A 14,959-nucleotide genomic window follows, 5' to 3' on the forward strand; every position below is an offset into this window, starting at 1 on the left:
TCACTCACATGCACTTACTTTTCACCCTTCATTTAGCCTCGTGGCTTTTACCCTGTGCCCCAGCCCCCTGCAGTGAGATGAAAGGCAGCACGTTTCTTTGCCCTCCCAGATTTTTGCCTAGTCTTTCACTGCTTGCTGGCCTCTCCCGCCGGCCAAGGGGTCCCAGGGAGGGTATTCCCCTGGGATGATTGGAGATTCAGCCGCCACAGATACTGGCCTACAGATTGGTGTTTGTGGGCTGAGGTTTCTGCCCCTGCAGCCCTGGTAGAGTGGAAGCAAAGGCTGGCTTTTACGTCAGCCCAGGGCACCCATCCCTTAGGCCCCACCTTGGCCTTGTTGATAGCTGTGCCTAGTTAGGGTGCCACCCCTGCTACCCTCTCCAGAGGAAGTTGCTGGAGAACCCTGATGGGGTCTCACCAGGTTCCCGATGTCCTCAACACACCCTGTGCTGATCACCAATGAGAGAGGAGGGGAGATGAGCCACAGAGGACCGCGAAGGTCAAGATGACACTGGTACTGTGGCTTGTGTTTCCTCTGCCTGCCAGGGTTTTACAATTTATTATTTATTATTATCTGATTTTCCATCAGATTAGATCGTGACATGCCTTCCAGTGTCCTTAAGGCCAAGCTTCTCAGAGCATTCAGTCACCTACCTCCTTGAGGGGAGGGACGTCATTCATCCTGTTTTCCAAAGTCTTTTTTTTTTTCTATCACTGATTCCCTTTTTTGCAGAACCCCCTGCAGGACTAGTGTCCCACAGGACCTACTTTGGGGAAGGCAGACATGCTTTCCTTCTGGGTTTCCCAGTCAGAAAGGACTGGCAGTGCCTCAGGGGGCCACTCCCATTTCTAGAGCCCTCCGTGGCTCCTGTCACATCTGACCTGGTCCACATGCTTCACTCTCCAGCACTGAGGCCTCTGACCTGCCTCATGCCCTGCACTTGAGGGGTGCTCATATTCAGTGCTCTGGTCCGTCCCACCTCTGGCTCGATGCTCTGTTCCTTCCTCTCCCTGGAACAGCATTCTTCTCCTGTGCCACTCGCCACTGCGTCACCCTCCTGCAGTGTGCATCTATCTGCAAAGGCAACCATCTCTTCCCAAAGTCCTCTCAGGGCCCCACCCCAGCCTGAAGTCATCTTTCCAACAGCCCCACCCTGGGCTTCTGTCTGAGCCCCTTCTCTTGTCAATGGTCTTGGGCTCCCTGTTCTCTTGGGAGCTCCTGGAAAACCTCTCAGCCTCCCTCTCCCCATTGCCTGAGTGGGGCGGAGCACTGGAAGGTCTTCCTCTGGGGCAGGGGACCAGAGGACCAGCACCACCCCCCAGGTAGGGCTCACCTCCCCGCCTGCCCACTCCAGGCCAGGCCAGAGGGCACCAGCAGGCACAAGCTTCATCTCAGGGCTAGGTGTGGGCGAGCTGCTGCAGTCTCTCAGTCCCCAGGGCCTTGGGGGTGGTAGGTGCCATGAGGTTCTCTGTAACAACCATGCCACCACTCCCAGCTCTGCCACTTAGGAGCCTTGGGGTCTTGGGTACCATCTATAACTCTCCATGCCGCCCTTTCCTCTTCTGGATGTGATTCTCTCAGCATAGTGGGTCCTACGTGGAAATGACACAACATATGGGAGCTCAGAGTAGGCAGGCACTAAGCTACCAGGCTGTTGGTTCTCAGACCCACGGAAGTCACTTGACCTCCTAAGGACCTGCTTCAAGGCCTGTTTCTGTCTCTTCTCAGCATCCAGCTGATTGGATTCTGTGATCAAATTCAGGCAGCTTAACAAACCTCGTGAAATCTAAATAAAAGTCACCAAACCTGCTGTAATTGAATTTTTGAGGCACTAACATTGCTGATTGGAAATGGCTCTTTTCTGCCAAGAGTGTAGCACCCCCGCCGTTCTCACTTGAAACCAACACCTGCTGTGCTCCTCAGAGGCCCTGCAGTGGGGCATCTCTTCTCACAGCCAGACTGCAAAAAAATAGGACGCACTCCCTGCTCAAAGTCCTTAGTACTCAGGATGGGATGAAAGCCGCCTGTATGGCCACTCAGGGACCACAACCACTGGCTGGAAAGCTGCCAGGGCTCAGGGACTCGGCCTCGTCCCCTCCCCATCAGACTCGGCAGAGAGGGAAGGGAATAGTGCCTGTCCCCAATAACCGTGCTGCTGGCCAGAGGGAGCACCACTGGGTCGCAACCAGTCCTCCTGGTGACGTAAGTGCCCATCAGCTGCCGCTGGAAAGTCGAGTCTCAGGCCGGGTGCAGTGGAGCCCATGCTGCACTGATGTAGGCTCCCCTGCGTGGTGCTGGGAAGGGGGTGTCCTTCACTACCCTTCCTGTGCCCTCTCGTCTGTGGCACAGCAGCAGGGCCAGGACGGGGCCAGTGGGGCCAGTCTGGGGCGAGCAAGAATACGCAGGCACTCAGACAGCATGTGTCCCTTACCACCTCCACTCCCAGCCAGTGGCATTCCCTGGCTGTCTGCTGGCCTTTGCCTGCCTTGCACTGCCCATCCCATGGATGATTGTTTGGGGCCCCTCAAGTGGCTGCCTCCTCCCCCAACTCCCAAGGAGTGGGGCAAGACTTCTCTCTTTGTCTCCCCCCAGGTCCCTGCCTGGTTTCTGGCCTAGTGCCCGATTTGCTGCTGGGCATGCAGAGATGAGCAAGCTCTGAACCTTGTCATCCAAGAAGCCACCATGTTCTTTTTACATATTTGGATTACTCCACTTGGCTGGAGTCTGGTGGAGGGGCCCAGTGCTGAGGAGCCAAAAGGGAGGGAGCCCAAGGGCTCAGGGCAGCTGCTCAGTTGAAGTGATGTGTACCTTGTCCGGGGGGAGGAGCCATCTGCCAGACAGAGGAGAGGAGGAAAGAAATCCAGGGAATGGTGCAGAAGTGGGAAAGCACTGAGGCCATGGAGTGTCCACCTGTGGCCCTGGGTGAGCCACAGAAGAGCCAAGAAGGAGAAGGGACATGGGACACTGGCTGGCACTGCACCTGGGCACAGGACAGGGCGGGGGGTCCCTGCCTTCTTGTACCCCAGAGGTGGATGAGCCATCTGAGTGTCCCTTCCTGCTCAGGACCCTGCTGGGGCCCCTGCGCTTGTGCCTCCACCCCCATAGACAGGACCTGTCTCAGCACCACCTCCCCACAAAACTCGTCCAGCCCAGCACGAAGTGTGGGTGCAGAGGGAGAGGTGAGTGCTGGGCTTGCCCCTGGCCTTGTCCTTGCTGTCCTGAGGCCCTCCTCAGCCAGGGCATTTCTCACTCATCTCCAGCCACTGTGTGAGGAGAGAGGGCCCCCGGTCATCCTGTGCTTTGAGCCCAAGGAGCTCGTAGGCAGGTGAGGGCAAGGCCAGGTTTCCCAGAGAAACCAGGAGATGGTGCAAAATGGGGTGGCTGCAGGGCCTCTGACTCCCACGTCCCCACCATGTTACCTCTCCCCACTTCCAAACCAGTCTATGCAGGCTTTTGCTTCCTTGGTTTAAAAAAGCTGCCCCCTGACAGGGTTTCTCCACCAGAAACTTGATCCGTTTTCTTCCAAAAATGAAAAAAAAGAAGCTGCACTTCTAAAAATAGCCCACCTGGTTCCACTGCATTGGCTGTTTCCACAGCAACCTGCTCCTTCCCAGGAGTTTCCCTATGAAAGAGGGTTCCGGGCCTGGAGTGGGTGCCCAGTGGGCTCCTCAGCCAGAACCAGCTATTCAAGGGTTCGAGGAGAGCCCCAAGTTGGGGGCGGGGGCAAGGGGCACAGCAAACACACAAGGGCTCCCTCTGGTTCAAACCTTCTATGATTTGAAGTAAACTCAAGACCAGTTACATGCAAGAGTGAGCTGTGCCAATGAGGGAGTCAGGGATAGGAAGGGGGCCAGTGAGTCCCAGCTCTATACTGGCTGCACACTCGGTGCTTAACATCCTTTTCCAGAGAAAGATTAATATCCCCAGTGTATGGACGAGTGCTCTTAACCAAGGCCACGTGACTGCCTGGCACAGAACCCAGCTCCTCCCTGAGCCATCAGGAAGGCTTACGTGCCGGGCTTTGAGGGGAGGACAGAGGGACTTGTGAGGTCTCCGTGCCCAGGTAGGAGTTTGTGTCTAACAGAGAGCATCCAGGGACCACCTCCCAGGGCAGTAAGTCCAACATAATGATCCCTGACAGGTGAGAACTCGGCCTACTGTCCAGTTCAGCCACAGCTACTCTGTGTGGTAGCTGAATAAGGGCCCCCAAAGATGTCAACATCCTAAGTCCCAGAACTTGGTGAGTATGTGACCTTATATAGCAAAGGGACTTTGCAGATGTGATTAAGTCAAGGATCTTGAGATGGGGAGATTATCCTGGATTATCCGGGTGAGCCCAATATAATCACAAGCGTCCTTTTAAGAGGGAGGCAGGAGGGTCAGAGTCAGAGAGATTGGAAGATGCTACTCTGCTGGCTTTGAGGATGGAGAAAGGGGCCATAAACCAAGGAATGTGGGCTTCTTTTAGCTGGAAAAAGCAAAGAAAGATTCTTCCCTAGAGACTCCAGAGGGAATGCAGCGCTGCCAACACCTTGGTTTTAGGACTTGTGACCTCCACAATTGTAAGATAATAAATGTGTGTCGTTTTAAGCCCCAGTGTTAGTTTCCTAGGGCTGCCATGACCAATTGCTGCAAACTGGTGGCTTAAAGCCACAGAATTTTGTGCTCTCACAGTCCTGGAGGCTAGAAGTCCGAAATCAAAGTCTTGGCAGGGCCATGCTCTCAGAAGGCCTAGGGAGAATCTGTTCCAGGCCTTTCTCTCAGCTTCTTGTCTTGCCGGCATTCCTTGACTTGTAGACGTAACGCTCTAGTCTCTCTGTTTGTTGTTCATTACATGTGTCTCTGTCTTTTCTCCTCTTCTTTTAAGGACGTCAGTCGTATTGGATTCAGGATCCGCCCTATTGCAATGTGACCTCATCTTAACTAATTACATCCACATCAGTGCTTCCATATAAGGTTACATTCCAAAGCTCCAGGAAGGACATGAATTTTGGGGGGACACTAGCCATCCCAATACAGCCACTAAGGGTTGGAAACTCATCCACTTAGGAAGCTTGCCACGGATGAGAAGTCACTGCCACACTCTGCTGGCCTGGCCAGGACGCTCAGAGAGGTCATGACTGCTGCCTTGCAACACATTGGTAAACTGAGTTGTACGGACTTAATCTAACAAAAAGGAGAATTCATTCTTGTATGTAACTGGTGAAAATTGATAAGTATTTTAGGAATCGGTGCTTTTCTAGAAATGGTGGTGTCTGAGAATAGGCTGGAGTGCTTATTCCACGGTCATTTGCTTCACGTGGTCCTGCCATCCCAAGAGCTGCCTGCGCCTTATCTCGAGCTCTGCGCCTGGCCTGAAGGCTGGATTGTTCTGTTTCTGCTCCACAGCTGGAGCTGCTGTTTGCTTTTGTCACTTTAGCCAGGGAGTCTTGGGAGCGCCACTAGCTGAAGAACGTCAGGCCTGAGTTGCCCAGCCATTACCAAGAAGTCATTTTCATTAGAAGGTGCAGGCCCGCGTTGGCCCTGAGTTGTCTCTGGGGATCATGAAGAGCAGAGTCGGCTGCTCCGTCCTCCATGCCTGGTGTCCTTGTTTCAGAGGCGTTTGCAAATGGCAGAGCAACTCGCTGGGCTCCTGCTTATTCACTTTTCTGTGAAGGTTTGATCTGAACATTAGAAGCATGCCAGGATCAGCAGTGCACAGACAGCCAGAGCAAGGCCTGGGGAAGTGAGGTAGGAGTTCAGATAGATGGCTCTGGCAGTCTTGCTGGGAGGCACAGCAGGGAAATGGCTGGTCCTTTGAAAAGCAGGGGCTGGGCAATGCAGGAGGATGGGAAGGCAGAAGTCCCTGCCGTCTGCCTCCTGCCCCAGGCCCTCCATCTTACCCCCTCCAGCTCTCCAGTCCTTCCTCCATCACAGTCCCTCCTGCTTGGTTCCTATGGGGTCACTGTCCTTGTGAGCTGTGTCCTTGGAGACCAGCAGTGCAGGCATGTGGGCTCCTACCCTGACTGCTGTTCTTTAGCTACCTGGTGGTCTTGGTCCGGACGCCTCCTGCCCTGAGCCTCAGCCCTCCTACATAGATGAGGGCTTGGGGTGATGGGGTCTGCAAGCCCCCCAGTGTAGATATTCTGGCTCTATCCTCTTCCTGATGAGGCTGACAGTCTCAGAGAGGGAGTGAGGTGACGTAGGCCTGTAAGGAGAGGGCAAAATGAGATGTTCCCATTAGCCCTGTGAAAAAGAGAAATCACTGTGCAGGGTACAAGGCTGCTCCTTGGAGAGAAAGGAGAGAAAGAAATGGCCACACAAAGCAGCAGAGCTCAGTGTGAACCGGGAACTCGGGCGTTCAAGCCTGTTCTCTCCGCCCACCTCACTTTTTATACCACCCAGGCAGCCTGGCAAGCCCCTCCCCGAGAGCTGCTCAGAGCACCAAGTCCTGGCCTTCATGTGGGCTTTGAGGCAGGCGAGGGCTCCTTTGTGCCTGGGAGTGTGGCTTTGATTTGGCCCTAGATTTCCGTTGCTGCTATTCTTACATTAATATAGTTGCAAAACTTCTGTAGGATTTTACCTCTCTGGATAGGTGTCTGCTGTGTCGTTGCTATGTGGATTGTTACTGTGTTTCTCTGGGATGCTCACTGTCACTGAGTTTTATTCCCAGTGGAAGTGGAACAGGGGACATGTGGGGTCATAAAAGCTCGAGAACCCCTACGGCCATAAGCTTGAGAAGCATAGGCCTAACAACTTTGTACATACAAGTGTTGTCCTTCCTTTGGAGTAAGTTCCCAACCAGTAGAGTTCCTTGTCAGAGGGAGAAGTGAGCCAGGGAATCATTTTCATCGCTCTTGATGGGTATCTGCTGGTTTATCCTTGAGAAATCAAAAGCTAATTTAATGCCATTTGTTTTTTTCTGATTTGCGGAATGTCACATTAAGTAGTTTTATCTGTGTCTCTAATATTTAGTTTCATCTGTCTTTTCAATGTGGGTTTGCTCCTCACAAGGACCCCTGATCTCAAACTGAGACTTGGGGACTCAACATGGCCAGAGTTCACCATTTTGGAGGCAGAGGCCCCTTCATTGTTCATCTGCTTCCACCCAGGCTTGAGAGGGGGTTTCATACTGCTGTGCTCAGCATGTGTCTGAAGAGCCCGAGACACTGTGGGAATGTGGGAGGCTGGACCACATGTCACCTTCTGAATGACACCCACTCCCTCCTTCTTGAGGACTGGTGGAGGTGGGAGGACTACGTGAGAGCGTGGCTGTCACTGGTCGTTCATGGCCTTGGAACTGAGTGGGTGCCACCCACCCTACCTGCTGCAGCGCATCCCCCAGAAGCCCCCACAGCCCTCCACACCCTTGGATATAGGCTGGGCTGGCCGCAGGCCAGGTTCCAAGGTGCCCCAGACTCCTAGGAAGGGATGAACCAAGAGCACCTGGGCCGCTGCACAAGAGGCGAGAGAGAGTGGGAGGGGCAGGAGAGTGAGCGCCCACCTGGGCCAGCTCACAGACGCCCCAGAAGCATGGCATGAAGATGGTGACTCTGGAGACAGACTAGCTGGGTGCTCCGGGCATGACTTCACCTCTCTCAGCCTCAGTTACCTCATCTGTCCCCTGGGATGGTACAGTCCCTACCCTGACAAGGCCATTAAGAGGCCACAGCCAGCATGTACACACAGAAGGCATTCGATAAATGGGAGTGGCCTTACTCCTGCAGGGGAGATGGGTGATGACCTGCAGGAGGATGGGCTGGAGCAGAAGCAGGGATCCGGGAGCTGCGACTTTGGCCTAAGGGGGTCTTCAAGCAGGCTTTGAAGATGGGATGTCATTGGTGGCATAGGGTTGAGACCTCTGAGGAGGCGGGGGAGGTATGAGGAGGTTCCAGGTGGTGGGGACCCAGTGGGAAAGGCTCCAAGCACAAGTGCTTAAGTGTTTACAGGGAACAGGGGGCAGTTTGGTGTGGCTGGGGGGTGGGTGGAGAGTAAAGTAAAGCTGGCAGGGAAGGTGCGGGTCAGCTTGTGCTGGGCCTGCAGTGTGAAGAAAGGCGCCTAGGCTTTATGCTCTGTGGTCTGGGAGGGGAGCTGCTCCCACACAGCATTCTCCCCTCTCCACCCAGCACAGCCCTTGCCTGCACGTCACAGCGTCAGGGAGCTGGCACCCTGCACCTGGCTGGGTGCCTGCAGGCCTTCCCCCTCCGAAGCATCACTAGACCCTGTCATTCAAGCTGGTCCCCCCCCATGCCCTCCCACTGACTCAGGAGGGCCTGCGCCCACTCCAGGAAAGCTGGTGGACACCTCAGGCTGACTGGGAGCAGGAGCTGGCACCTTCTAGGGCACTCTCTTTTCTCGAGTGGTTCTACCTGCTTTTCCCTCCTGGGCCCGGGCCATGTGGGCCTCTCAGTGCCAAGTTGGTCAGTAAGAACCATGGCAACTCTGTTTCCCTCCACAGATGACTCTGGGGACGACGACGAGACTACCTCCCCAACTGACAAGAGCGAGCTACACTACACCATCAAGGACCTCTCCTTGAAGTTGGACGACCTCGGCACGTGCAATGACCTCATCGCCAAGCATGGTGCGGCGCTCCAGCGCTCCTTGAGCGAGCTGGAAGGCCTCAAAATCCCATACGAGAGCAGTGAGAAGCTGAAGGCTGTGAACGAGCGGGCCACCCTCTTCCGCATTACATCGAATGCTATGATCAACGTAAGTGCCCACCAGCATCACTGTCCTGGCACAGGGCTCCCTGAAAGAGACATGGCTCCTTGTCACTCAGTCCCTGAGCGGGCAGCTGGGGTGCTGACAGACCAAGCCTCCGTTTCCAGTGGCTTCACATTGTTTCCCAAAGCCAGCTCCCTCTTGATCCTCTGTGTCATCTCATCCACTTGGTTGTCAGTGGGTGAGAACGTTCTTTTTAATTGTCTGGTGGAAACTGGAGTTGGGTATGGAATCTGGTTGAGGTTTGCAGGTGGTTCAGGCCTGGGTAAAGAAGGCCAGGGCCCCAAGTTGAGCAGCTGACTCTGCCCACAGAGTGGGGACACGGCTCCCACACTGGCCCACGACACCTGCCACTGCTCTTTCCCTGAGTCCACTGGACAGATGCAGCAGGATCAGGACCCAGGATCGGGGAACCATGTAGGTGTGGTGGGGGGCTGGCATTGGGGGTTCCCTTAGCCAAAAGAGCTTTAAAGCTGAACCTGCCATGGGTCCTACCAACCTGACAGTAGCCAAATGGGTAAGCGGAGTCTGTAAACTGAGAGGCACAGCCACAGGAGTCGCTGCTCCCCCGGGGTTCTCAAAGCTACATTGCTGTGACCGGGAGCTGGGAGGGTCTCTCCATGGTGGCAGAGAATATAATGCTTAACAGTGCTTCTGGGCCCTTCTTTCTGCCTGGTGAGTGTTCCCCAGAGATGTGTGTGCTCCTCCAGGCCTCCACACTGCAGGCACAGGTCTGACTGTGACAGCTTCCTCCCAAGAGACACATCCAGGCCGGGGTGGCATGCTGGGAACGAGGGGGCCCAAGAGGGGAGGTGTGGGGAAATGGACGCCGCTGCAGAGGAGGGGCCCAGATCCATAGAATGCGGTTCAGGCAGGCGATCAAGCTGTCTGGAGACAGTGGGTAGTACCACCTAGAGGACCCAGCCTCCAAAGCAAAGGGGTTAGATTAGAGCAGGAGCAGGAGTTGGGACCAGGCTCTCAGCCCACCACCAGGAAACCCGAGGGCAGGGTGGGAAGGGGGAAGGTGGAAGCTGGAGCCCTACCGCAGGCCAAGATCCCCAGGTGAAATGCTGGGAATCCAAGACTTGCCCCAAGCCTGCCTTACTGGTCTTGTGGGCAGCACAAATGGGAACAGGTGAACCACCCCCACCCCCTACCCCTGCCACAGACAGGCTTGGGCCTGGAACCACCCTGGGTGCAGGAAGAAGCCTTAGGAATCCCCTCCCTGGTGCTTGAGGCTGACGAGGTGCACCCTCTTCCCAGACTGCTGGGAATCATGGCCTGCAGGTGTGAGGCTCCCTGAGCACTGCAGGTGTGCCACCTTTGTCCACAGCACGCAGGGGTGCAGTTGACGTACGTGCGCTGAGAGGCTGCTGCCCCGCAGCTCTGCGGCTGCCCTGTGAGTTGGCCCCATCATCCCTCTCATTTTCCTGCCTCCACCCTCTCGGCGCGCTGGCCTCCTTACAGACCCCAGATTCTAGGCATCTGGGCCCCTGCACTTCTGGTGACAGGCACAGATATTAAGCATTTAGTGACATAATGATGTATTTGTGTTTCCTCATCCATCCCAGAAGCCACCACCACCCCTGGCCTCCCTGGCACTGCCTCCCTGCCCACGAGACGGAAGCTGCTTTGTCTCAAGGAAGCAGTTTTGGCTTTTCCCAGAAAATGAACCTCTCAGCTGGCATCTCTAGCAAAGTCTTTTGTCAGACATCAGAGGCTCATCTGTGTTTACGAAGCCATAAAAACAGCTTGTCATCTAAGTATATAATGAATTGTTTGATGGGAAGCGCAGCCCCCTGGGGTTGATTACAAAGCCTGTTTGCAGTTCCGCTGGCACCAGGAGAGTCAGACCCCAGTGACAGGAGAGTTGGACCCTGGGCAGGGCTCTGCCCACCTGCTATTGTGAACCTGTCATGAGGGCCTCTCCTCTGGCAGGAACTGGGTCAGTTCTGGGAGGGTTCAGATGTCCCCAGTGTGTGCAGAGGGGCCACCTCTAGCCTGGCCTTGGAGGGAGTTGGACCAGGGATCTGTAACTAAGGCAACCATGTGGCTCCCAACCCCAAGCTCCAAGGGGAGCAGATTCACATCCAGGACCACTTTCCCCTCCCTACACCATCATTAGTACCATTAGGTATTATTAGCGCAAAGTGGAAACTGAGGCTCAGAAAAGTCACCTGAGCTGCCCAGGGTCACCCATCTGGTAAGTGGCCAAGCTGGGATGCAAGCCCAGGTCTGTGTGGCCTGCTTGGGGAGTGATGGCCCCCATGCTCTTGGAGGTGGTAAGGGTGAGACCCCAGAGCGCTGCAGAGGCCCCCTACCTGTCTGAAGTTAGCACATGGAGTGGGTGGCCTTGCATCTGCCTGGGGTGAACCCCCAATCTCAGGGACCAGAGTCCATGGTATGCCTTTTCCCTTTAGGCTGCAGCCCCATCAGAGCCCTTCCTGGGAAGCGGGGCACTCAGGATGGTGGAAGCCCCTCCAACCCCTGCTGTTGCCAGAAGGCACAAGTCATGATCCCCCAGATCGTTCCAGGTCTCGCTGTATGGGGAGGAAGCTGTTGGAATCCCACTGCAACTCCACCGCCTCCCTCCCTGCCCCCTGCCCTGGCTGTCGTGAGCCCTTCGTGGGGAAGCTTCCAGCAGCGCCCGTGCTGAGTTTGGAGAACCTCTATTCCCACCGCCGCTCTCGGCTAGGGCAGGCCCCTCCTGTAAATGGTGAACGGCTGTGGGGTTTTCACCTCATGGGCTCTGATTGAGCCTGGGTCACGGAAGTGGAGCAGAAAATGAGGGACGGCTGGCCAGACCAAGGCTGCAGGGAGACACATCCTTCAGAGGGCCCTGGACAAGCAGTCCCCTTCCCACTCGAGGAGGGATCAGCTGCTTCATCTTCACTTTTCTCCAAGATGGCCAAGAATCTGGGGTGGTTCAGCCTTCAGGAGAAAAGTCAGAGGGACAGTCTTAAAACCTCCTTCAAATTTGGGAAAGGGCATTGATGTCATAAGACTTTAGGTCCCGAGCCCCAGCAGGGCAGGGAGGGGGCCTCTCTGGACAATTCCCAAGATCCCAGGATCCGTGGGTAGTGACGCAGGCCTGCTCCTGTGCTACTGCTCCCCGGGCATGGTACAGCGAGCCCTGAGTCGAGGATGGCCCCCTCTGTAGGCATTTGAGGGAACAAGTTGCTCAGAGGACATTTCCGGATCAGCCCCTTTGTGCCTTTGCCTGTGCTGTACCTTCTAGAACACCCTTTCTTTCCCCATACCTTTAGATACCTTTTCATCCTTCAGAGATGCACATGGACATCACCATGGGTTTCCGAGCTCCCAGTCAGGAAGCCGTTCCTCCAGGCTAGAACCCCCCAGGACCTAGGGAACCACCATGTGGTGTTTCACCTGTTATTTCAACATCCATTCCCTCACCAGGCTTTGCACCCCTTGAGGTCAGGATCAGGTCTTAATTCAGCTGTGTCCCCAACATTAGCCCAGTGGGAGTGCTTAATATGTGATGTTTCAACCAAAGTGGGTCTCATCTCTTGGGGAAAAAAGTTCTCAGTAGCCCACATGTCAGGTTTGCCTGCTGTGTTACCATTTACAAAGCCCTTCCGGGCCCGTTTCGTCCCCTGAACAGGGTCAGTGAGAAAGCCCAGGCTCAGCCTGCAGAGCCACTCATTGCTGTCCCACGCACCTGGTCACCTGGCCTTGCAGAGAAATGACCCAGCCTGGTCACCAAGAAATAGAACAGTGCTTCGTGAAATTAAGTTGTAATTGCGTTTTCCACGAGACCACCACACTGAGCCCCTCTCCCTCCTCTTGCAGTTTTTGTTGCCAGGATTTGGAGGGTGGCGCCTTGGAGGGGCCTCTCTGGGGGCAGCATCTGAGCAGGTCAGGACAGCACCATAGTGAACTCAGGGCCACCCTCCCCCTCGTCGTGCACTGAAGCCGTGGCTCCGTGGCTCTTGCAGTTAGGGAAGTCCTGCCTGATGGGAATTGGGAATGCAGACCTCAGCAGCTTCCTACTGAGCCTGCCTGGGCTCGTGCCAGGGGGGCACTGGGCCCTGCCCGTGGAGCTCACAGTCCAGAGGACTCACATAGTGAGGCTGCATCACACGTGGGGTCAGCAGTGCAGCCCTCTCCAGGAGTACCTGCACAGGCGCAGCAGCTCACATGCCCGCTCTTGAAGGCCGGGCTTGTGGAGGGGCTGGGGAAGAGCTGGGGAGCTTCACAGTCGGCCAGGGAGGTGCGTTCGGCCCCGGCTAACCACAGCCCACAGGAGAGCGCTCCTCAGGTGCCAGTTGTGTGTCCTGGGAGCCAGGGTGGGGCCTGGAGAGGGCAGAAGTAGTAGCCACAGAGCGGGGCCTGGAAGGGTCAGGAAGTTTTCTCCCAGGCAGGGAAGGAAAATATTAACAGTGACCACTGCCGGGCCGTTGCTGCGTGCAGGGGGTGCTGAGCTCTTTACACACGCAGTTCCCTGTAAGTGGCGCACGGGGACAGGGACCCACACTGCTTCACCTCTAAATCCACCCACCTTGTTACCTTTCCTGGGCCTCTGGGGGCAGTTCCTTGGCCTCCAGTCATGGTGGCCCCATGGGCAGGACTGGTTGTTGGGTGAAGCTGATTGACTGTGTGGGTGGTGGCCCCACCTGCTGCTCTGGAAAGGAGAGCAGACACATCTCCTTCCCTCCTTAGGAGGGAGAAACAGGACGTGCGAGTCACATGACTCCTGAGCTTCCCCGGGGGCCCAGCAGTCCCTCCCCCGTCTTGTCTCCCACCTGTACCCCATCTCCCCTTTTCCCCCTCACCTCCCCCTTTCTGCTCCACATCCCATCCCCATCCCCTGCCAGCCTGGGTCACTCACCAGATCTGAAGAGACCACAGTCTCTCAGCCCCATTCCCACCTGTCACACCTCAGATGGACTCACCTCCTCCAGGAAGCCCCCCACCCTGATCCCGCAAGCCCGCAGCTGCTCCCAGGGCCCCTTCTCACAGTCTACCCAGCTGGCTGAGCCCTCCCAGATGGCAGCCCCTCTCCCCCTCACCCCTGCCCCAGCTCCTGAGGAAAGGACTGGGAGGGGCTGGAGCAGGCCTCTGACCAGAGGAGAGCCGGGTCAGGAAAGGGAGTTAACTTTCCATGGTCTCGCTCTGTGTGCCCGGCGTTCTGCACACGTGACCTCCCCCACCTACTCAGCAGGCCTACAGTGGGGAAACCCGCTGCTAAGGGTGTGCCCAGCTCTTCAAGGTTTTCGCTGCAGCCTGCTGCCTCACAGGAGAAAAATAAACCCGCCCCTCCCTTGAGCAGGGGCCAGAGGGTCAGGAAACTCTCCCCTGCCCACCCTTGCCCCGCATCCCCACCCCGGCTCCGCTGACCCACCGCCCGGTCTATGGGTCCACAGTGTCTCATAGACTTTTCTACTGCAGCATCTTGACCGTCCTCCCTGCTGGGCTGGGCACCCTGCTAGGACAGGACACAGTCTCCCTCGCAATCCTGGAAGCCCTGGAGCTTCCCTGCCTGGCACAGGGCCCAGCATCCAGGAGCCTTAACAAACGAGTGAGAGAGAGAGTAGCTTGTGAAATAACGCAGGAGCGAATGAATGAATCGCTTCATGTCTGGCAAAATTCCCTAGCGGGTGATCTCGTGAGTCTGATCAAAGGCAGCCCAGCAGTTCCCTTTTCAGATTACCATTTGGGTGACTATGAAGTAGCCTGCCGCTTCGGAGGAGCCTCACAGCACCATAGGTGTCTTGGTTTGTTAGACTGAGCCTCGAACCACAGAGTGCCAGTGCACAGGTGCTCTGCCAGGCCTGGGTGTGGGGACAGCAAGCTGAATCCTTCCTCGTCAGTGTCCTTCCTGGGAGCAGGATGTGCCTGGAGTTGTAGCATTGGATCAGCCGTGTGGTTAAGGTGGAGAATGATTGAATTAATACGTATTACCAGCTAGTATTTTGGGTATTAGTTCCCGTAAAGTGAAAAGAATAAACTCCAGTTTTATTCCCTTTTCCAATAAATTTATTTTTGTAGCAAAGTGAAGTGCCCTGGTTTGAAGGACAGGCCTCTGTGATGATGGTGGTGCGACAACAGCAGCCCATCCCAGTTTCTTCCCATTACTTTGTTTGCTCCTCACAATAGCCACACAAGGTTGGTGTCGTTACAGCTTCCCTGTCGTGATCATCATTTGTATTATTTGGGTGCCACCTTGAGGCCCAGGGTGATCATTTTGCCCAAGGGTTGCAGGCCCGGCTGTTGTATGAGCACTTGGGGTCAT

The 14,959-nt window shown here is 55.8% G+C and overlaps 1 protein-coding gene across 5 annotated transcripts in view; it reads left to right on the top strand.

Moving 5' to 3' along the window:
- The window catches only part of OSBP2 (oxysterol binding protein 2), a 183,734-nt gene that overhangs the window by 142,101 nt on the left and 26,674 nt on the right, over positions 1-14,959 (top strand). For all 5 annotated transcript variants that reach the window (XM_070516393.1, XM_070516391.1, XM_070516392.1 and 2 more), the window contains one exon: positions 8,438-8,691. In XM_070516393.1, coding sequence (XP_070372494.1) covers positions 8,438-8,691 — 254 coding nt within the window. The remainder of the gene's footprint in view (positions 1-8,437; positions 8,692-14,959) is intronic.

This window comes from Equus asinus, chromosome 8, assembly GCF_041296235.1.
Source record: "Equus asinus isolate D_3611 breed Donkey chromosome 8, EquAss-T2T_v2, whole genome shotgun sequence".
Lineage (NCBI taxonomy): Eukaryota > Metazoa > Chordata > Mammalia > Perissodactyla > Equidae > Equus > Equus asinus.